Source organism: Symphalangus syndactylus, chromosome 1 (assembly GCF_028878055.3).
Source record: "Symphalangus syndactylus isolate Jambi chromosome 1, NHGRI_mSymSyn1-v2.1_pri, whole genome shotgun sequence".
Lineage (NCBI taxonomy): Eukaryota > Metazoa > Chordata > Mammalia > Primates > Hylobatidae > Symphalangus > Symphalangus syndactylus.
Genome location: NC_072423.2, coordinates 96,871,938 through 96,894,381, shown reverse-complemented (window position 1 = coordinate 96,894,381; position 22,444 = coordinate 96,871,938). Strand labels below are relative to the sequence as shown.

General features: G+C 54.8%; 1 protein-coding gene across 4 annotated transcripts in view; it reads right to left on the bottom strand.

Annotated features, from left to right (window-relative positions):
- Window positions 1-22,444, bottom strand: part of LRP5 (LDL receptor related protein 5) — a 141,058-nt gene that overhangs the window by 83,964 nt on the left and 34,650 nt on the right. For 3 of the 4 annotated variants that reach the window (XM_063644144.1, XM_055270611.2, XM_063644154.1), the window contains exons 2-5: window positions 20,924-21,320; window positions 10,936-11,133; window positions 4,716-4,912; window positions 2,946-3,077 (exon numbers count right to left, since the gene is read on the bottom strand). In XM_063644144.1, the coding sequence (XP_063500214.1) occupies window positions 2,946-3,077; window positions 4,716-4,912; window positions 10,936-11,133; window positions 20,924-21,320 (924 nt within the window). The remainder of the gene's footprint in view (window positions 1-2,945; window positions 3,078-4,715; window positions 4,913-10,935; window positions 11,134-20,923; window positions 21,321-22,444) is intronic. The other variant, XM_063644165.1, reaches the window with a different exon arrangement.

Here is a 22,444-nt window from a genome sequence, read left to right as displayed (position 1 = left end):
CACCAAGCGAGTAAGAGACCACCTCCAGACCTCCCTTCAGCTTCTCAAACACACACCGCAGGGCCCGTTACAGAATTTGTGGGGACTGCTGCAAAATGGAGGTGCAGACAGCCTCTTATGCAAAAGGTAGGAATTTCAGGGCAACAACAGAGCTCACCTCATGTGACTACACAGGTCACACAGCCCATGAAGTCGGTCCCAACACCAACATGCTCCTGCCTCAGAGCCGCCGCACGTGCTGTTCCTTCTCGCCTTTCCCTCTTTTAGTCCTTCAGATCTCAGGCCTCCTGAGAGGGACCTCTGATCTGCCGGCTCAGGCGGCCATGCCCCCAGTACAGGAGTCTCCGGCTCAGTCCCTGCTGTGTCCCGTACCCGATCCAGGTCTGTCCTGACTATGTCCATCTGTGTGCCGGCTTGCTTCCTGACATGGCCCCCACCACACGTGTGCCTCGGGGCAGGGGAACAGGTCCGACTCATTAACTGCTTTCTTCTCAGATATATTCTGGAATATTTGTGGATATTGGGGAATGTATATGCTCCACCTTTTTCAGATTGGCCAGGATGAGCTGTCCTTTTCCTTTTTTTTTTTTTTTTTTTTGAGACAGGGTCTCACTCTGTCACCCAGGCTGGAGTACAGTGGCATGATCTCGGCTCACAGCAACCTCTGCCTCCTAGGCTCAAGCAATTCTCCAGCCACAGTCTCCCAAGTAGCTGGGATTACAGGCCCGTGCCATACCGCCCAGCTAATTTTTGTATTTTTAGTAGAGATGGGGTTTCACCATGTTGGCCAGGCTGGTCTTGAACTCCTGACCTCAAATGATCCACCTGCCTCAGACTCCCAAATTGTTGGGATTACAGGCATGAACCACTGCGCCCAGCCCAAGCTGCCTGTTTTACACCTGTGCCATGTTCCGGTGATTCTCTCTCCCCTCCATCCCTGGCCCTGACTGTGGTAGCCGCTCCCTGCCGTCATGAGCCCTTTATGTCCTCACTCTTTCCCTTTCTGCCAGGACTTCAACCAACACTGCAGAACGCAGGGTCCAGCTCCAGCACTGAGTTCAGCCTCTTCTCACCAACAGACAGGAAGGAGAGAAAACAAACTCTGAGAAGGCCAAGGTTCCCGGGCAGCCAGCAGGCCAAGCATCCTTCTCCACTGAGGCTTGTGCAGCCGAGGCACCCCCTCCTCCAGGGAATGGGCAGGGTCCTGGGGCAGTCTGCGAGGGAGACCAGGGCCTTGCTCCACCAGGGCCCAGGTATGGGGCAGCAGCAAACTCATGGCAGGGGAGCCAGACCCCACCTGCTAGAACCTACTATGCCACCTGGGCAACCCCAGGCGGTGACTTGCCCTAGCCTCCTCTGTAAACAAAGGGCTCATCCAACCTGGTCAAACCACTCCTCCCCATCAAGGGTCTATAATCCTCCCTTAACCTGCTTGGTCCAAACCCCTGGTGTCGCCAGGTCACTCACGAGGCAGCTCATCTGGACTCCTTCCCTGGGTCCAGTTTCTCTCTCAGCATTGCCTTTGAGGCCAAGGTGAACGGTCAACAGCGAAGGGCCCCAGAGGTGATGGAGGAGCGAGTGTCCAAGACACTCACCCTTTCTAATGCACTGACTCCCTCGTGGACTCACTTGTGCCGTCTCCCCCACCCACCCAGCCCCAGAGCCCAGAGTGCGAGCGCCAGAGGCCCGGGATTCTGTTTGCACCACGGGGTCCCCAGTGCCTCGGAGCAATGCCGGCACGCGGCAAGTGCTCGACAAATGCCTGCTGAACGAGCAAATGGATGGATGAACGAATGAATGAGCAAGCAGATGAATGAATGGGGTGCTGTCCAGAGCCGTGAGGACTAGGCCGCCCAAGTCCCCATTTCTCAAATTCTCCTTCTCCCCACTTGGGAAACAAGATGCTTGGTGGGGGAGACTCTCCAACCATCCCCTGCAGTAGCCGGCACAGTGGATAGACCCTTTGATGAAACAGCCATGTCTTCACTAAAGATGCTCTGCTCTCAGAAAGAGAAAGACAAATACGAACCTGGGAAGTCCTCACCAAACACAGGACCCCTGCCAGGGAGCAGAGAAAAGGCCCACGCGCCACAGGCACTGCGACCACACACACACCCCGGCCACTGCACACAAATACAGACCCTAGCCGGCGAGAGCAGGGGGACCAGGAAACTTCCTAGAGTCAGGACCCCCATGTGCTCAGACAGCAGTGGGAGCAAGGAGATTTCTCCACCCACTGGATGCCAGGAGAGTCCTTCTAGGGGGCCCCACACTGAGACTCTGCCCCTTAGGACTGTTCCTGAGTGTGGAAGCCAGCCCACTTGGAAGCCCTCTGCCCTCCCGAGTGGGACACTGGCACAGGAAGCAGGCCCTGTCCCCCACCACCTTCTGCAAGCTGGGCCCCATCACACTACAGAAATGGGGAGGACTGGTCCCAGGGATGGCGCTTTCCTGACACATCTCATTACCCCCTCGCTTGCCAGGCCCCAGGGTCAGCCCCAGAGGGCAGACCGGCTACCCCAGGCCCGGGAGCATCCCCAAAGGTGAGCTGCATCCTGAATGTGTGTGATTTCCTGAAGGGCCGGCCCCAAACCAACACCTGGAAAGAAAGATCCTCAGCCGGTGCCCCAGAGGAGAAGAGCCATGCCTCACTGCAACACAGTCCCAGGAAGCACCAAGTGCCTGAGGACCAAGGCGGAGAGTAAAAAAGTGGGAAAATATCTGGGGCAAAAAAACAAAACAAAACAGGATTGACCTCCTGGGCTCAAGCAATCCTCCCAACTCAGCTTCCCGAGTAGCTGGGACCACAGACTTGAATCACCACACTCGCCAAGTGGATCATTTTGAATGGGTTTGCCGAGGTTCCTTCTGGGGCACCCCTGCCAGCCCCAGCCCATTCCCGCCAGGCCCCGCCCAGCCCGCCCCGTCCGGTCCCACTGCCTCACCTGCCTTACACGTCCTGCCGTTGTCCTGCAGCTGCACACCCGTGGGGCAGGCGCACGTGTAGAAAGGCTCCCTTGGGGACAGCAGGCACAGGTGGGAGCAGCCGCCATTGTCCTCCTCACAGCGAGTGTGGACTGGGAAAACCAGGACAGAGTGAGAGAAGGTTCCACAAGAGGACCGTCACTTGTTTCTGAATGAGTCGCATCCTGCCTCCTCATCCCCCGTGACAGCCCCCAGTGTGTCCTCTGCCCAAACCTCAGCCTCAAGTGGCATCAAGGACCTCCCCATGGGCACCATTCCACCTGCCTCATCGCTGGCCCCGTCCACATCGGGCCCTCAGCCTGGCCAGATGGCCTGCAATTTCCCCAAAACCAGTGTGACCTTCCTGGCCACCCTCACACCCAGACGTGATCTGCCTTGGAGCGGCATCCTCCCCACTTGCTCCCTCCCACCAAGCTCCTATGACCAGAAAACCCTCCCCAGCTCCTCGAGGCCCCCAAAGGACACCCCTCTGCAAAGACTGCCCCCCACGCTCCAATGGCCAGGGTCAGGACCTGCCTGCGTGGTAGTGACGGGAACCCCAGAGACAATGGGCTCCTGGGCAAAAGGCTTGTCGTGTCTTTGTGCTATGTGTGGACCCAGCAGCTTCCACAGGAACACTGTCCCTCTTGCTGGGATGGCCAAGCTTGTCACTCTCTCAGGCCTTCTATGACCAACAGCAATTGAACGGAACTCGATAAATGCTTCCAGCACCTCATTCGAACCAGGGGAAAGCTGGGGTGTAGCAGCCCCAAAATACGGATATAACTGGAACAACAACCTTACCAAAATGAACCTCTCTCTCCCTCATGCTGCCCCAAGTGTAGATGGGTTTTGTGCCCACGACTTTCTCACCAGGAAACAGCTCCAGAGAGCACCACCCTCCTGTGTCCTGCTCTGGGAACAGCTGACACCCCTAGGCCCCACCTTTCAATTCAAAGTCCAAACCTTCCATAATGGCCTGGCCAGAAATCTCCATCCCTGGTCCCTGTGGGGGTAGGCCACTGTCCCCAGAGCCGCAGCCCCACTGTCACAGAAGCTGGTGCATTTCCCCATCAGGGACCTCTGTCACAACCCTGCGTGGCCCCCAGGCTGAGAATTGCTGATTCTGAGCAGGTTATTCATTGACAAATACGCAACTTGCAGGGCCAAGCATAGTGGCTCATACCTGTGACCCCAGCATTTTGGCAGGTCAAAGTGTGAGGATCACTGGTGTGAGCATCACTGGAGCCCAGGAGTTTAAGACAAGCCTGGGCAACGTGGCAAAATCTCTCGTCTCTATTAAAAATACATACACACACACACACATATATATGTATATATAAATAACCATATATATATATACACACACACACACATGAACAACTTCTTCTGGGCCTTGAAAACGAGGCAACCTTCCTTGGGAATCCCCTTGCCACTGCTGAGCCTGAAACAGCCCCCACGAGCTCTGCAGAGGGGCCCTCTGCAGGCTGGTGCCCCCCAGCCAGCCACACACTCTGCACACACCTCCCTCCATTGCAGCAGGCACCCCTTTAGAGAGGGGGCCCCCCAGAGCATGGGCTTCTGCAGGGAGGAGTCACCTGCCCCCCACCCCACCCACTCCCACGCACCCCCATGCCCCCGCGCCCCCACTCCCCTGCCCCGCGCCCCGCTCTCCCCCGCCCCCACACCCCCCGCTCTCCCCTGCCCCGCGCCCCGCTCTCCCCCGCCCCCGTGCCCCAGCCAGCACTCACAGAAAGGCTGCCGCTCCTGGCTCAGCACCTGGATGTCCATGGGTGAGTAGAGGGCGCTCAGGATCTCCTTCCTCTTCCCCCCAGTGCGCTTGTTGCAGGCATGGATGGAGCGGGTCTGCCAGTCTGTCCAGTACAGAGTGTCCCCGGAAAGCGTCAGGGCGAAGGGGTGTGTCAGGCTGCCCTCCACCACCTTCTGCCTGCAGTCAGGGAAGCAGGGTGGAGGAGCCATCAGGAGGGTCCCCTGACAGTCATTGCTGCTGACCCAATTACTTTCTTTTTTTTTTTTTTTTGAGATGGTGTCTTGGTCTGTCACCCAGGCTGGAGTGCAGTGATGTAACCTCAGCTCACTGCAACCTCTGCCTCCCGGGTTCAAGCAATTATCCTGCCTCAGCCTCCCAAGTAGCTGGGATTACAAGATGCCCACCACCACACCCAGCTGATTTTTGTATTTTTAGTAGAGGCAGGGTTTCATCATGTTGGCAAGGCTGGTCTCGAACTCCTGACCTCAGGTGATCCACCCGCCTCAGCCTCCCAAAGCGCTGGGATTACAAGCATGAGCCACCATGCCAGGCCTCCCATTTACTTTCAACCAGAGAAGTGAGGCCAGGTCAAGAGCCCCAGGAGCTGGCACCCTCGTACATTTCTCCCGGCGTGCACAGGGCACCTCCCAAACGCAGCCTGTGATGGTGACACAGGGGCTCCCCCAGGGCAAGTGGCAAAGTCTCCCCCAGGGAAGAAAGGAGGAAGCCACGCCTGGCAAAAAGGACACCTCTCCTGCCCAAGGCTTTAACCTCTGAATACAAATCAGGCCACGTGCACTCGCTCCTTCTTACAATGCTCATAATTGATACTTTCAGAGTAAATGAAACTTGGCATCAACCCGAGAAACAGCTATTCTTTTCTAGGTGCTTACAGTGCCCAGCAAATGAGGACTCGGGTGTAATGAGATTATGGACACTGGGAACAGGATCGTAATGTGATGCGGTTGGTAATGTGCAGTTTTATTTGCTTAATGACCTTCGCCCCGTGACAGGTGGGCCTGGGGGCAGAGGGTCCCCACCATGTCCTCAGCCCTCAGCACAGCTGCCAGGGGAGGGTGACACTCATGAAATGGCACAGGGAAGATGGGAGCTGTGGGCTCTGCAGATCCACCGCCTCTTTTGTTCATTTTTGTTGATGCTGTTTTTTAAGAAAATTATTGAAGTAAAATTCACAGGACATACATTTACTTTTTCTTTTTTTTTTTTTTTTAGATGGAGTCTCACTCTGTCATCCAGGTTGGAGTGCAGTGGTGTGATCTGAGCTCACTGCAACCTCTGCCTCCCAGGTTCAAGAGATTCTCCCACCTCAGCCTCCAGAGTAGCTGGGACCACAGGCATGCACCACCACGCCCAGCTAATTTTTTGGGGGTATTTTTTTTTTTGGTAGAGACAGGGTTTCACCATGTTGCCCAAGGCTGGTCTTGAACTCCTGAGCTCAGGCAATCCACCCACCTTGGCCTCTCAAAGTGCTGGCATTACAGGCGTAAGCCACCACACCCAGCCTAAATTTATCACTTTAAAGTGAATAATTAGTGTTACCTAGTGCATTCGCAAGGCGGTGCAGCCTCCACTTCTGTCTAGTTCCAAAGCACTTCCATTGCCCCATAGGCAAACCCCACACCCGTCAGCAGTCACTCCCCAGTCTCCGCCCCCAGCCCCAGCAAACACTTTTGATGGATTTAACTACACACGTTCTGAACATCTCATATAAACGGAACCACAATATGCAGCCTCTGATGTCTGGCTTCTTTGACTCAGCACTATGTTTTCGAGGTTCATCCAGGCTGTAGCATGTCAGTGCTTCATCCCATTTTAGGGGTGAACCGTATTCCAGTGTAGAGACAGAACCCAATCTGTGCTGGGGGACCTTTGTGTCATTTCCACCTTCGGCTGTTGTGCACAGTGCTGCTAGGGACATTCCTGTCCATTCGCATTTTGTGTGAAGACCTGTTTTTGATTCTTAGAGTATACAGCTAGGAGTGGAATTGCTGGGTCATACGTAAATCAGTGTTTACATCCTAAGGAATCACCAAACTGTTTTCCACAATGTTGCCTTTTTTGTTTGTTTGTTTTCTGAGACAGGGTCTTGCTCTGTCACCCAGGCTGGAGTGCAGGGTCGTGATCATGGCTCACTGCAGCCTCGATCTCCTAAGCTCAATCGATCCTCCTGCCTCAGCCTCCTGAGTAGCTGGGAACACAGGTATGTACCACTACAGCCAGCTAATTTTTTAATTTTAATTTGTTTTTGTTTTTTTGAGACAGAGTCTCACTCTGTCACCCAGTCTGGAGTGCAGTGGCACCATCTTGGCTCACTGCAAGCTCTGCCTCCCGGGTTCACGCCATTCTCCTGCCTCAGCCTCCCGAGTGGCTGGGACTATAGGCGCCGGTCACCATGTCCGGCTAATGTTTTTGTATTTTTAAAAGAGACAGGGTTTCACCATGTTACCCCGGATGGTCTCGATCTCCTAACTTCCTGATCCACCTGCCTTGGCCTCCCAAAGTGCTGGGATTACAGGCGTGAGCCACTGAGCCCAGCCTTAATTTTAATTATTTAATTTTAATTTTTTTTTTTCAGACAGAGTTTTGCTCTTGTCACCCAGGCTATAGAGTGCAATAGCAAGACCTCAGCTCACTGCAACCTTTGTCTCCTGGGTTCTAGCAGTTCTCCTGCCTCGGCCTCCCAAGTAGCTGGGATTACAGGTGCCCGCCACCATGCCCGGCTAATTTTTGTATTTTTGGTACAGATGGGGTTTCACCATGTTGGCCAGGCTTGTCTCAAACTCCTGACCTCAGGTGATCCACCTGCCTCAGCCTCTCACAGTGTTGGGATTACAGGCGTGAGCCACCGCACCCGGCCCAATTTTTATTTTTAGTAGATGGGGTCTTGCTTTTTTGCCAGGTTGGTCTCGAACTCCTGGGCTCAAATGATCCTCTTACCTCAGCCTTCCAAAGCACTGGGATTATAGGTGTGAGCCACTGTGCTCAGCCATGTTGCCATTTTTTTTTTTTTTTTTTTTTTTTTGAGACGGAGTTTTGCTCTGTCACCCAGGCTGGACTGCAGTGGCGCGATCTCAACTCACTGCAAGCTCCGCCTCCTGGGTTCACGCCATTCTCCTGCCTCAGCCTCCTGAGTAGCTGGGACTACAGGCACCCGCAACTACGCCCGGCTAATTTTTTGTATTTTTAGTAGAGATAAGGTTTCACCATGTTGGCCCGGATGGTCTCGATCTCCTGACCTCGTGATCTGCCCGCCTCGGCCTCTCAAAGTGCTGGGATTACAGGCGTGAGCCACCGCGCCCAGCCTATGTGGCCATTTTTCAGTGAGAGAAGCCAGAGGCACATCACTCCTGGTTGCTCCCTGGGCCATGCTCTGCCTCAGCCAGAAGCACGGAGGGAAGGTCAGCCTCGGCCCTTGCCCCAGCCACAGTCACAGATAAAGGTGCCTTCACAGGTCTGTGTGGCTCTAGAGCTCGTCCCCTCCGCACACGATGCTTCCATGTGAATAGCCCCAGGTGCCTCATGAAGAGCGATGGCCACTGCAGAGGCAGAAGAATCCCACAGGGAGGCAGGTGGGAGAGAGGCTGAGAACAGACCAGACCCTGGGGCTACAGACCCTACGTTCCAACCCTGGCTGGGACTAGCTGTGTGGCTTTGGGCAAATTCACATGCCTCTCTGTGCACAGGGGATCATAATAGCAAACATAGGCTGCGCACACTGGCTCACACCTGTAATCCCAGTGCTTTGAGAGGCTGAGGTGGACACATGGCTTGAGCTCAGGAGTTTGAGACCAGCCTGGGCAACATGGTGAAACCCCGTCTCTACAAAAATATACCAAAAAAATTAGCCAGGCATGGTGGTACATGCCTGTGGTCTCAGCTACTTTGAGGCTGAGGTGGGAGGAACACTTGAGCCCAAGAAGTCAAGGCTGTGGCCAGGTGTGGTGGCCCATGCCTGTAATCCCAGCACTTTGAGAGGCTGAGGTTGGTGGATCACTTGTGATCAGGAGTTCGAGACCTGCCTGGCCAACATGGTGAAACCCCATCCCTACTAAAAAAAATACAACAATTTGCCAGGCGTGGTGGCAGGCACCTGTAATCCCAGCTACTTGGGAGGCTGAGGCAGGAGAATCGCTGGAACCTGGGAGGTGGAGGTTGTAGTGAGCCAAGATGGTGCCACTGTACTCCAGCCTGGGGGACAGAGCAAGACTCCATCTCAAAAAAAAAAACAAAAAAAAAAACAAAAAAAGAGGTTAAGGCTGCAGTGAACCATGATTGTGCCAATGCACTCCAGCCTGGGTGACAAAGTGAGACCCTTCCTCAAAACAATAAAAATATAAATAAAAATAAAACATAATAGCAAACATTTCATAGAGTTGGTGTGAGCATTAAATGAACTGATAAATGTCCCTGGAAAACAGTAAGTGCTATGGAAGGGTTGCTGCCACCACCGCCACCACCATTAGCATGTTTCAACTGCCATCACCCTCACTGTCCCCTGTCACCATCCTTTGACCAGGGCACTCCCAGCTGCAGCCTTTCTATCCTCTTATCCACCCTTCATAACTGTAAGATCACTCAGCTCCCAAGAACCACAGTCTATAGGGTAACCACATTTCCAAATCTCAAACCAGACCCGCTGGTCTGCACTTCCAGGGACAACAGGATATTTTCAAACCAGCCCAAAAGAGATGTGTGGCTCAGCATAAGAGGAACAGGAGAAACCGAGGCCTCTTGCCCTGAGAATGAGCTTGGAAGTGGATGTCCCGGCCTCACTCACACCTTCAGATGACTGAGGCCCCAGCCAGGAGCTTGAGTGTACCCTCAGGTCACACCCTGAGCCAGAACCACCCAGCTAATCCACTCCTCATCGCTGATCCCCTCCCCGTAAAAAACCTCTTTGCTGTTTCAGGCTGTTAAGTTGTGGGCTGTTTTGTTACACAGCAATGGATAACTAACACACGAGGCCTGGCAAGCATGGAGCAAAGCTGCCCATGCCCTCAAGTCTGTTCATGTGGGTGTCGGCCTGTGTTTGCAGAAATCCAGCCACTGAGTCCTCCCATGCAGTCACTACTGCCCTCTGCACAGACACCTGCCACATCCCTGCCTGGGCCAGGAGCTCCACTACTACAGCAATGGGGTCTGCCATCCCAGGAGGATCCCTGACACCTGGCACAGGGCTAGCAGCAGGCAGTACTTGGTTAGTGAATAAACTGCCCTTCACCTGTACACAGAGGGGATGTTTCTCTAAGGGTAATTAAGTATGGAGCTGTGAAGCTATGCTGACCAGAAGGCTCTAAAAGCAATTACCCAACAAGAGGAAAACCCTTCCTACTCATTCTCGGCCCATTTTATTGAGCACTGACTATGTGGAAGGCCCCCTGGTGAGACTGGGTAATGCGGTAATAACTGAGACAGCTTCCAGCTGCTGCCCTCAGGATGCCTGAGCTGGGGTAGGGCCAGGGTGGGGGTGGTGCGTGTGACAGGGTTACTGTTCACAACCCTGCCGGGCCACAAGCCCTCCCCAACAATTCCAAAATCCAAGATGCTCTGAAGATGGAAAGCTTTTGTTGCTCATTTGGTGATAAAACCTCATTTGGTGCATGGGCCAGGTGCAGTGGCTCACTCCTGTAATCTCAGCACTCTGGGAGCCGAGGAGGAGGATCCTTTGAACGTAGGAGTTCGAGACCAGCCTGAGCAACATGTGAGACCCCCATCTCTACCAAAAATACAAAAATTAGCCAGGTGTGGTGGCGCACTCCCGTAGTCCCAGCTACTCGGGAGGCCGAGGCGGGAGGATCGCTTGAGCCTGGGAGGTGGAGGCTGCAGTGAGCTGAGACTATGCCATTGCACTCCAGCCTGGGTGAAAGAGTGAGACTCTGTCTCAAAAAAACAAAGTTAAAAAACAAAAAACTGTGCATGGGTGTGGGCTACAGATAGTCTTTTCTGCCCTACTTAGAATGAACATGCCACACTTGCTATAGAAATATTCAAGAGCTGGTGGCAAGTGTCACCCAGACCCTGACGCTGTTCCAAGTTCTGAGAAGTCCTGCATTCCTCAGGTCCCCAGAGTTTCAGAGAAGAGTCTGTAGGCCTGAGTTAAGAAGGAACGCCTTCAAAAGCCCTGGGGACACCTGGGGACAAAGCGGAAGGGGGCGCTCCAGGACTGCGTGGGTACCTACCGGAACGAGCCGTCCAGGTTGGCACGGTGGATGAAGCTGAGCTTGGCGTCAGCCCAGTAGAGCTTCTGCTCCTCCAGGTCGATGGTCAGTCCATTGGGCCAGTAAATGTCCGAGTCCACAATGATCTTCCGGGTGCTGCCGTCCATCCCTGCCCGCTCAATCCGGGGCGTCTCACCCCAGTCTGTCCAGTACATGTACCTGTGACGGGGGCAGGCCAAGAGGAGAAGCAGCTAACAGATCTGTTTTTTGGTTTTGTCTACACAGGTGCAGACATAAAACAATAGACAGTGAACTTGCCCTAAAATCTCACCTATCAGAAATAACCAACAGGTAGGGTTTCAGGTATTCCTGCCTTAAGCTGAGCAATCAAAATATACTATTTCTAACTTGTTCTCAGTTAACAGTAAATTCTGGGCACCTTCCCTTCTTGTGAATAGAAAGATTCCTTGTTCTTTTGATGATTGCCTAGTGTACTGTGCTGTAAGTTTTTTAAAGAACTTCGGGTTATTTATCTGATTTTTTTGCTACCATGAAAATGCTGTAAGTGAACCTCTAAAAGGCAATTCAAAACACGCAGGATGGAATATTATTTAGTGCTAAAAAAAAATCAGCTATCGGCTGGGCCCAGTGGCTCACGCCTGTAATGCCAGCACTTTGGGAGGCCAAGGCGGGTGGATCACGAGGTTGGGAGATCAAGACCATCCTGGCTAATACAGTGAAACCCCGTCTCTACTAAAAATACAAAACATTAGCCAGGCGTGGTAGTGTAGTTCTAGCTACTTAGGAGGCTGAGGCAGGAGAATCATTTGAACCCAGGAGTGGGAGGTTGCAGTGAGTAGAAATCGCACCATTGCACTCCATCCTGGGCGACAGAGCGAGACTCCATCTCAAAAAAAAGAAAGAAAGAAAAGAAATGATCTATCAAGCCATGAAAAGACATGGAGGAAACTTAAATGCATATTAGTAGGTGAAAGAGCCAATCTGTATGAGTCTAACTCTATGACACTCTGGAAGAAGCAAATACACAGAGACAGTAAAGCATCAGTGGTTGCCAGGAGTTGGAGAGGAGAAGGATGAATCAGTGGAGCACAGAAAATCAGGGCAGTGGAACTATCCTGTATGCCATGGAATGGTGGGTGCATGTCCTTATTTATCTGTCTAAACCAAGAATGTACAAATCAAGGGCAAACCCTCGTGTAAATGTGGATTTTGGGTGATGGTGCATCAGCCGGCTTTCATCAGTTGAAACAAATGTACCACCCTGCATAGGATGCTGACAGTAGAGGAGGCTGTGTGGGTGTGAGGACAGGGATGTACAGGAAGGAACTCAGTACCTGCTGCTCATCAATTTTGCTGTGAACCTCCAACTGTTTGAAAAAATTAAGTCTATTTAAAAACAACAAAACATGGCCAGGCATGGTGGCTCGCACCTGTAATTCCAGTACTGTGGAAGGCTGAGGTGGGTGGGTCACTTGAGCCACCCAGGCAACATGGCAAAATCCCATCTCTACAAAAAATAAAAATTAAAAAATAGTTAGCTGGGCATGGTGGCACACTCCTGTAGTCCCAGCTACTCGGGAGGCTGACGTGGGAGGATCCCTTCAGCCCTGGGAGGTCAAGGCTGCAGTGAGCTGTGACTGTACCACTGCACTCCAGCCTGGATAACAGAGTGAGACCCTGCCTAAAAAAAAAAAAGGCTGGGCGCAGTGGCTCATGCCTGTAATCCCAGCACTTTGGGAGGCCGAGACGGGCGGATCATGAGGTCAGGAGATCGAGACCATCCTGGCTAACACGGTGAAACCCCGTCCCTACTAAAAATACAAAAAAAAAATTAGCCGGGCATGGTGGCGTGCACCTGTAGTCACAGCTACTAGGGAGGCTGAGGCAGGAGAATGGCGTGAACCCGGGAGGCGGAGCTTGCAGTGAGCCGAGATCGCGCCACTACACTCTCAGCCTGGGAGACAGCGAGACTCCATCTCAAAAAAAAAAAAAAAAAAAAAAAGAATAAAACCCATGGCTGGGGCCGGGCGCAGTGGCTCACGCTTGTAATTCCAGCACTTTGGGAGGCCGAGGCGGGCGCATCACGAGGTCAGGAAATCGAGACCACGGTGAAACCCCATCTCTACTAAAAATTAAAAAATTAGCCGGGCATGGTGGCAGGCGCCTGTAGTCCCAGCTACTCGGGAAGCTGAGGCAGGAGAATGGCGTGAACCCGGGAGGCGGAGCTTGCAGTGAGCCGAGATCGCGCCACTGCACTCCAGCCTGGGTGACAGAGCGAGACTCCGTCTCGAAAAAAAAAAAAAAAAAAAAAAAAACCCATGCCTGGGATGGACCCTGAACCTGCAGCTGCAGCTGTTCCTGGGTAGGTCTGTGGGTGACGTGGCTTTGCTTCTCCATGTTCCCAAGAGACAAGCATCACCCATCCATGAGAAACAAGCACATCCTCAGGGCGCCCTTACTTGATCTCTGGCCAATGAACCAAGACAAAGTGAGCAGACACCAGGTCTGGGATGGCAGGTCCCACTCCCGCCAGTGCCCAGTGTGCCCTGTTTGGAGGTGACCACAGGGTGTGTGCCCAGAGGCTGGGCGTGGCTCTCAGTAGAGACCAGAGGGGAACCACACCAGCTTGGAGGACTCAGTTCCCATCCCAGCCAGCTGGGATGAGCCACAGGACACAAGGGCTGGCAGACCTATTGTGTTTTGTCCACCCTTCACAGCAGAGAAAGGGGACGGTGCCCAGAATGTCCTCTGAGGAGCCTCCTCCCACTCTTGGTCCATGTAAAATGGTGCTAACTCCCTCGCTCCCTTCTTCCTGGGGTGGGCGGCAAATCCCATTCCCCTCAGCCTTAGCAAGTGATTTAGAAACAGGCAGCTTGCCCAAGCCGGGCATGAGAGTGATCCCGGGACACAGGGAGAACAAGCCCCGCTTTGCCCTCTGGGGGTCTCCATTCAGCAGAAGAGGCAAATGATAGACGCACAGCCGCCTCCTCCCCCACCATGGTGCTCTGCAGCCTTAGGAGCCTCAGGTGCACCAAGGGCCACCCCATCCAGGGGGCCATGCTTCCCTGACCAGTGTCATTCCCAAGCAAGTACCATCTCCACCTTCCAGAGGGGCTGTGACAAGATCAACAAGAATGAGGGCATACGAGCCTTGAACCAAACATGCCCTCTTCCCCGCAAAGGCTGACCGCACCCAGCTGCTATCACCAAGCCCCTGCTCCTCCGGCCCCATGGGGACAGGATAAGAGGGGTGTCACATGGAACAGCTCTCCAAACAGTCCCTCTCAAGCTGCTGTCTCCTGTGCATCTAGTGAGAACCCAACCAACACAGGGAAGGTGGGAATTTCTATTCCCATTAGACAGATGAGAAAACTGAGGCCCCGAAAGGCTGGCCTGTCCCAGGTTACAGGCGCTGAGCGGCAGCTCTGGGAACACACTTGGTGTCTGCTGAGGGCCCAAGCCCGGCCATCATATGACTCACCCTTCGCCAGCAAAGGCCGGGTGTGGGTGAACTTTTCCTGGCAGCCTGGGACTCCAAGGTGCTGGCAGCCAGCCCAGTGAAGGCTCCTGCATGCCTGGGGCAGACGCCTTGCTTTACCTGCATGTCCCCACCCCTAGGAGCTTGGACAGAGCCCAGACCCCCCACCACCTCCTGAGAAGGTATCAGGGGCATCAGTCTGGAGTTGGGGGGGATCCACACAGGCCTTCCCCAAATGCTCCACTGTGGCCCGTGGAAAAGGCTGGAAAACGTGCAGGAGCAGGAGCCTCCGCATGGAGCATAATTCACATTCCTTCCCCGAGTTTCATAACAGAGGCCTGCTGGTTTCCTTAAATGGGGAATTTGCAAGCCAGTCGGTGACCAGAGACTGGTTGGCGTGGACGTGCTCTTGCAGAGTCTCAAACGCTACCACAAGCCCAGCCAAATTCCACGGAGGAAAATCGACTTCCGAAGAAAAGAGCTGCAGCATGGCCATCGTGCAGAGCCAGCTGTGGTTGTGGTTGTGTGTTATTTTAGGGAAGAGCCATTTTGCATTTTAAAGAGGGGGTTGGGTTTCACCCTGGCTTTAATTTGAGACCCGGGGGCCACTGCAGCCCCTTGTCAGGCTGGTACAGGCCGGGGCCTCCTCCCATGCTAAGCCAGTGTCTTTCTGGCCCCAGATCCTCAGGGGCCAGAGGGTCATCCCCAAAGCCCGCTCTGCCACCCACGTGGGTACCCTGGCCTGGGAGGGACGTGCCTTCCCTCAACCCTGCCTGGACGTCTGCACAGGGCCACCTGCATTGCTGAAACTGCAACCAAGTCCAGTCTCAGGAGGGGCCCCCCTGGCTGCAGGGCTCTTGATCCTTTTGGCCATGTGCACACTGAGGTGGATGCTCAGACCCAGGGACCCCCTTCCTGATGATGGTTGGGGCAGGAACCCCCTCCTCTAAGGAAGGACCCTGGTGGGGGACAGCACTGCAGGAGGGCACAGGAGATGACGGGGGCTCTAGCAGGGCCAGGAGGAAGGCCAAGATGCTCCTCGCAACTGTGTGCCTGTGGCCAGGACAGAAGACAAAACCTGCCCCTCCACTGTCCCCACTCTCAGGATGGCAGTCCTGCCCCAGGACTCAGCGCCCACACTTATGCCTGAGGACCACTACTCAAGTCAGTATCTGGCGAGCAGGGGTTGCTGCCCGCGGGCGCTGTGACAGGCTGGAATCCTCTCCCTCTCCCTCTCCAGAGAACATGGAGCCTACAGGGACAGAGTCAGCATCTCAGGGTAGGACCAGGGCTGGCGTCATCAGCATCACTGGATCTGATGAGTGGGAGCCAGCATCTCACTGTTTTCACTCTCTCATTCAAATGACTGGAGCAAAGGGAAGGTGTGGGGAGAGGCCCAGGAATCAACACTAAGGTCAACTTTGCCCCAGGGGCAGGAGTGGGAGTGAACAGCCACAGGTGTGATCCTGGGGAGGGCTTCTGGGAGAGAATTCAGAGGCAAGCACGTGAAGGAACCATTTCAAATAGTTAAGAAAAGCCAGAGCCAAACAGGGACGGTTGGCTCCCAAAGATGATGCAGGCAAAGCCAGCTCAGATCTGAGCATGGGAAAGACTGCTCCCAACCAAGGGCCTAGCATCTCCCAACCAAGCACCAAGTACCTCCCAACCAAATGCCAAGCACTTCCCAATCAAATACCTCCCAACCAAGTACCTAGCACCTCTCAACTGGACACCAACTACTCCCAGTCAAGCACCAAGCACCTCCCAACCAAGTGCCAAGCACCTCCCAACCAAGCACCAAGCACCTCCCAACCAAGTGCCAAGCACCTCCCAACCAAGTACCAATTACCTCCCAACCAAGCACCTAGCACCTCCCAACTGAGCACCATGCACCTCACAACAGAGCATCTAGCACCTCCCAACTGATCACCTCCCAACCTAGCACCGAGCACCTCCCAACCAAGTGCTGAGCACCTCCTAACCAAGTGCCAAGCACCTCCCAATCAAATACCTCCCAACGAAGCACCTAGCACCTCTCAACTGGACACAAACAACTCCCAATCAAGTGCCAAGCACCTCCTAACGAAGTACCAATCACCTTCTGACCGAGCATGTAGCACCTCCCAACTGAGCATCATGCACCTCCCAACAAAGCACCTAGCCCCTCCCGACTGATCACCTCCCAACCTAGCACCGAGCACTTCCCAACCAACATAGCAAAAGCCATAAGGAAGTAAAAAGACAAAACCACGCAGGCATGGAGACTGGACTTCTGGTGGCAAGGAAAGGGCATTTTTATTATAACAACAGCTAACATTTGGTGAACTCACAAACTGTTCTTGGTGTTTTCCTCATGACATGCAGCATAGTCATGCCTCTGTACAGACAGGGATACTGAGGCACAGAGTGGCACCGTGCCAACCTTGTCTCATCTTTCTATCGAACCTACATGCAGAGTGCCAGCAAATCCAGCTGTCTTTCTCTTCAGAACAGATCCCGAATCTTGCCACTCCTTACCCCCAGAAGTGAGGTGTCCCCGCTGCTGCTTTCTGTCGCCAGGATCCCGGTAATAACTGTCGACAGGGCTCCTGTCCCCCACGCCACTCACCCCACAGCTCACTCTTGCTCCAGCCACCATGGGATGCCTTCCAGCATGAGTCAGACCTGGCACCTCCTCTGCTGGAGACCTGATGTGTCCTCTCCTCACACCTTGGGCCCTGCATTCTGCTACAGCCCCTCAAACAGGCCCCGCCCCAAACCAGCCCAGGGCCTTTGCACTGGCTGATCCCTCTGCCTGGACTGCACTGCCCCCAGACAGCCACAGGGTTCTCAGCCTCACCTGTTTCCAGTCTCGGCTCAAAAGTCACCAAGAGGCCTTCCCAGCACCTGAGCTCCGACGGAAGCCCCTCGCCACAGCACCCAAGCACTGCTTTATCCCCCCACGCACACGTCCCTTTCAAATACTATTCATTTACCGTCTCCTCCCACCCACTGAAAGGGCCAGAGACTGGGCTACACTCGCTGCGTGGGGAGCAGGACCAGTGCGCAAGGGCTCACAAATGCGGGTGGATGCCTGGTTGGGAGGTAAGGGAGCTGCAGCGACCCACGCTAGGAGGGAACGCAAGGACAGGAGGAGCGCAGGTCCTGGTGACACGATGGCCGCAGCAGCCGCTGGTAAGCAACCGCAGGCCGGCCCCAGGAGAGGGCTTCCAGCAGGCTGCTATCTTCGGCCTCTCCGACTGCTGCAGATGCCCCTTCCTAGCCAGAGAGACTGCTACACCAGCCCACCCTTCCAAAAAGAAGGTCAGTAACCCCATGGCTCCTGGAGCCACAGTGCAGGGGGAGAGGGCTGAGAGGGCGACAGTTCACCAGGTGGAACAGAGGCCACCCCAGAGGTCAGCTGGCTCCCTGGCAGCTGCGGGCGGCCAGCCCACTCGGAGGGCAGCGAGGGCATACGAGGGTCTCCAGGGATGAGTGTTTGCCCAGTACAGCACCCCTGGGAGGCCGGGGGCACTTCTTAGGTGGTGGGGGCACGAGGCTGCTCTGGCCTGACCTCAGGGACTCAAAATACTTGGGCCATAAATTCCACCGTGTCCCACCCCTGCTGGTACCCTGTACTTACACAGACTGGTTCAGATGCAGACACTCTCGTGCACATCCTCGCTCACACGGGCACATACACGCGCACACATAGTCACATGCGCACACTCACACGCACACAAATACCCACTCACACGCGTGCATGCACACTCATGGACACACACAGGCTCACACGTATGCACGCATGTGAACGCACGCGCATGTGTGCACACAAACACACACACACACACAGGCTCACATCCTCCCATTCCCACACTCAGTTGCTCAGACACACACATGCCTGGCTCTCACACAAACCTGTTGGGCTCTGAAAGGCTCTAGCTCTTCCCGTGCTCGTCAGAAGCCAGTCAATGGCTTCCTAAGTCACCGCACAGAGCAAAGTGGTGAACTTGGCCACCACAGCACTCTGCTTCCCGAGCTCCCAAACACCAGCCTTGGTGAGGACAGACCCTCACCCTGCACCCTCATTCCCACTACCCCGGGGAAGGCCCAGAGGAGGTGCATCTGCAGGATCTGGCAACCAGCCCCTCCCGCCCGGCTCCTGCAGCCAGCACCGTGGGAGTCAGGGGGAGGTCACTGCAAAGGGCAACAGCAAGTTGGTGGCCCCAGGACTAGAGCCCAGGGGTCTTAGGTCCTACTCCAGAGCTTGGACACTGTTCCACAGGGCACGGCCAAGAGAAGGGCTTCCAGGGCCCTGACTTCAGGGAGGAGGGCGGGTGGGCTCCTGTGGCAGGCCTGGATGCACCGCCGCCCACTCCTGGGACTCTCTAACCTAGAAGATCTAGGTCAGGCTGGGTGCAGTGGCTCACACCTGCAATCCCAGCACTTTGGGAGGCCGAGGCAGGTGAATCACTTGAGGTTAGGAGTTTGAGACCAGCCTGGCCAACATAGCAAAACCCTGTGTCTACTAAAAATACAAAAACTAGCCAGGTGTGCTAGTGCACGCCTGTAATCACAGCTACTCAGGAGGCTGAGGCAAAAGAATCACTTGAACCCAAGAGGTGGCGGTTACAGTAAGCCAAGATCACGCCATTGCGCAAAGAAGATCTAGGCCAGCCCCTCATCCGGTGAGGTCCAGGCTGGGAGTGCTGAGAGACTGTGGTGACACTGAATGAACTAACAGGCAAAGGGCTTCCAACTGAGCCTGGGGGTGGTGGGAAATGGCTCTTGTGTTCTAGTCAAGACCTCTGCCAACCATTTCTGACACTGACCCAGCACAGAACCTGACAGGTCAGCAAGGGCCAGGGCTCAGCACAGCCCAGGTAAGGGTGTGTGTATGGCCCCCAGAGTCACTCCCAGGCTGCAAGAGGAGGGACAAAGGAGGGACAAGGGGTATCCAAGCAAACTGTTCCCTCTGCTCAGGAGTCTGGGGTGACCTGGCCTAGCTGGCCAATGGAGCTGGGCTGCCTCCCCTTAAACTGTCCACCCTAGACTTCGACTCCAAGGAGGTTCTTAGCTTCCCTGCCACCCACCCTTTCCCCACCTGGGATCACGGCCAGGCCCTGAGCCTTCAAGGGCCCAGGTGAACTCAGCCAGACTAGGAGCAGAGGAGGACACAGGGCAACTTCCAGAACGGACCCGAGAACCACTCCCAGCAGATTCTGCTTCCAGACAAGGAGCTGCACTTTTTCAGCCAATGCAGTTAGAAAGCCAGGAGAAGGTGCAAATTCCACCTGCCTGAGAGTCTGCACTTCCCAGGCTGCCCACCACACACACAGCAAAGATGTGTTTAACCATTCAAACCCACGGCCAACCACATCGGTTGCCTCGGACATGCAAGTTTTTTTTTTTTTTTTTTTTTTTTTTTTTTTTGAGACGGAGTCTCGCTCTGTCGCCCAGGCTGGAGTGCAGTGGCTCAATCTCGGCTCACTGCAAGCTCCGCCTCCCGGGTTCACGCCATTCTCCTGCCTCAGCCTCTCCGAGTAGCTGGGACTACAGGCGCCCACCACGACGCCCGGCTAATTTTTTGTATTTTTAGTAGAGACGGGGTTTCACCGTGGTCTCGATCTCCTGACCTCGTGATTCGCCCCCCTCGGCCTCCCAAAGTGCTGGGATTACAAGCTTGAGCCACCGCGCCCGGCCGGACATGCAAGTTTTAAAAAGGAACGTAACTATGGGCCAGGCGCGGTGGCTCATGCCTGTAATCCCAGCACTTTGGGAGGCCAAGGTGGATAGATCACCTGAGGTCAGGAGTTCGAGACCAGCCTAGCCACCATGGTGAAACCTCATCCGTACCAAAAATACAAAAATTAGCTGGGCGTGGTGGTGGGTGCCTGTAATCCCAGCTACTTGGGAGGCTGAGGCAGGAGAATCACTTGAACCCAGGAGGCAGAGGTTGCAGTGAGCCAAGATCGTGCTACTGCACTCCAGCCTGGGCAATAAGAGGGAGACTCCATCTCAATTAAAAAAAAAAAAAAGAAAAAAGAAACGTAACTATGGAATCTCAAGGGGAAGTAATTCTCTCAACTACAACAAATCCTGAAAGCTGAGCTCTTTTTTTTTGAGACAGGGTCTCCTCACTTTGTCACCCAGGCTGGAGTGCAGTGGTGGGATCACAGTTCACTGTAGCCTCAATCTCCCGGGCTCAAATGATCCTCCTACCTCAGTCTCCCAAGGAGTTGGGATTACAGGTGCACACCACCACGCCCGATTAATTTTTGTATTTTTTTGTAGAAATGGGGTCTCACCATGTTGCCCAGTCTGGTCTTGAATTGCTGGACTCAAGTGATCTGCCCGCCTTGGCCTCCCAGAGTGCTGGGATTACAGGCATGAGCCAACACATCCCCCACCAACTCATTTTAAGAGTCACATCTTTTTTGTGAAAAATAACTTGGGCTCACATAAATTCGAGAGAGAAATGGTGACACTCCCTGCCCCCCGGGACCCAGGTGGAGTTGCAGCAGGGTTTACCCATGAGCGGGATCCAAGGCGATGGCCCTCGGCTGGTCAAGGTCCTGCCAGAAGAGCACCTTTCGGGATGTGCCATTGAGGTTGGCCACCTCAATGCGGTTGGTCTCTGAGTCGGTCCAGTACAGCTTCTTGCCCACCCAGTCGCAGGCGAGGCCGTCGGGAGAGACCAGGCCGGAGATGACCACGTTCTGCACGGCGACCCCCGTCTGGTTCAGGTAGGTCTGCTTGATGGCCTCCTCGCTCACATCTGTCCAGTACACAGCTCCCTTGGAGAACTGGAAGTCCACTGCGGCCGCATCCTCCAGGCCGCTGACCACGACGGTGGACTCCAGCTTGACTCCGCCAGCGTCCACCAGCCGTACGTCCCGGCGGTTGGCAAACAGCAGGAGCGGTGAGGCTGTGGGGCAGAAGCAAACCATGAGGGCCACTGGCTAAGCCAGCAGGCCACAGCCCTGGGATGCAGCACTATGCCCAGAGCACTCCTGGCACTGCCCCGCCCATGCCCAAGACCTCCAGTTCCTTCCTCCCATCCGCAAGGTGCTGTCAGGAAGTTGCCTGGGCGGCCTCAGCCCGCACCATTCAGAGGCTCCTGCAGTGCAGCAAACAGCCTTCTTCCCACAGTCAGTGACAGCACCTGTTTGTTTACCAGCGGCTACATCTGTTCCCCCAGGTACGGGTGACCCTTCCTGCCATGCCCATCACCTCCCACATCGTCCTCCAGAGGCTGCAGGGGCCCTGCCCTGTTCTGCAGAGAAGCCACATCCCCTTTGTTGGCCTGACACAGGGGACAGGGACATGAAGGTACAGCTCTGGCCATGCCGCCCGCTACAGACCCAGCCACAGGGCCACATTTTTTGAGGGGTTCAGAGCCCAGGCCAGACAGAGCCTCAAGATTCCCTTACAAGTCTTTGACCACTGTCCAAGCTCAGGCCCGTTTCCTTGGCCTGTGGCCTCAGCTTCCCATCCACCCCTGTATTCTATATTTCTCCCACCCTGCTTCTAGACATTCCTACATTTAAAGGGTCACTCTGGAATGCCACCCCTTGGCTCAGACACCTTCCACAGCACCCTGTGCCACTGCCGTGCAGAACAAGGTCAGACTCCCTAGCCTGGCCTCCAAGACCTTGGCCTCTGGCCTCACCTACACTTCTCTCCACCACCCCACCCCAAGCATTCCCGATCTGCCTGCGGCCAGGCTGGCTCCCTCACCTCCCTCGCACCCCAGCCCTCAGCCCCTTCTGCCTGTGCAAGAGGCCTCATCTCACAGACAAGGGTCTCAATCCCACAACGGGCTGAATGAGAAATCAGGAGAGGCCTTGAGACCATCACCCCACCAGACACCTCAGACGTCAGCCCAGGAGGGTCCAGCAACCCCCAACACAGACTCAGAAGGACTAAGAAGCCACATGAGGAGTGAACACAAGATGTGGACACGAGGAGGTAAGGGCTTCCAGGGAACTCCATCAGTCCGTGTCTGCCATCAGCAGGGCTAGGCTGGGCTGGCCACAAACACCCCCAAAA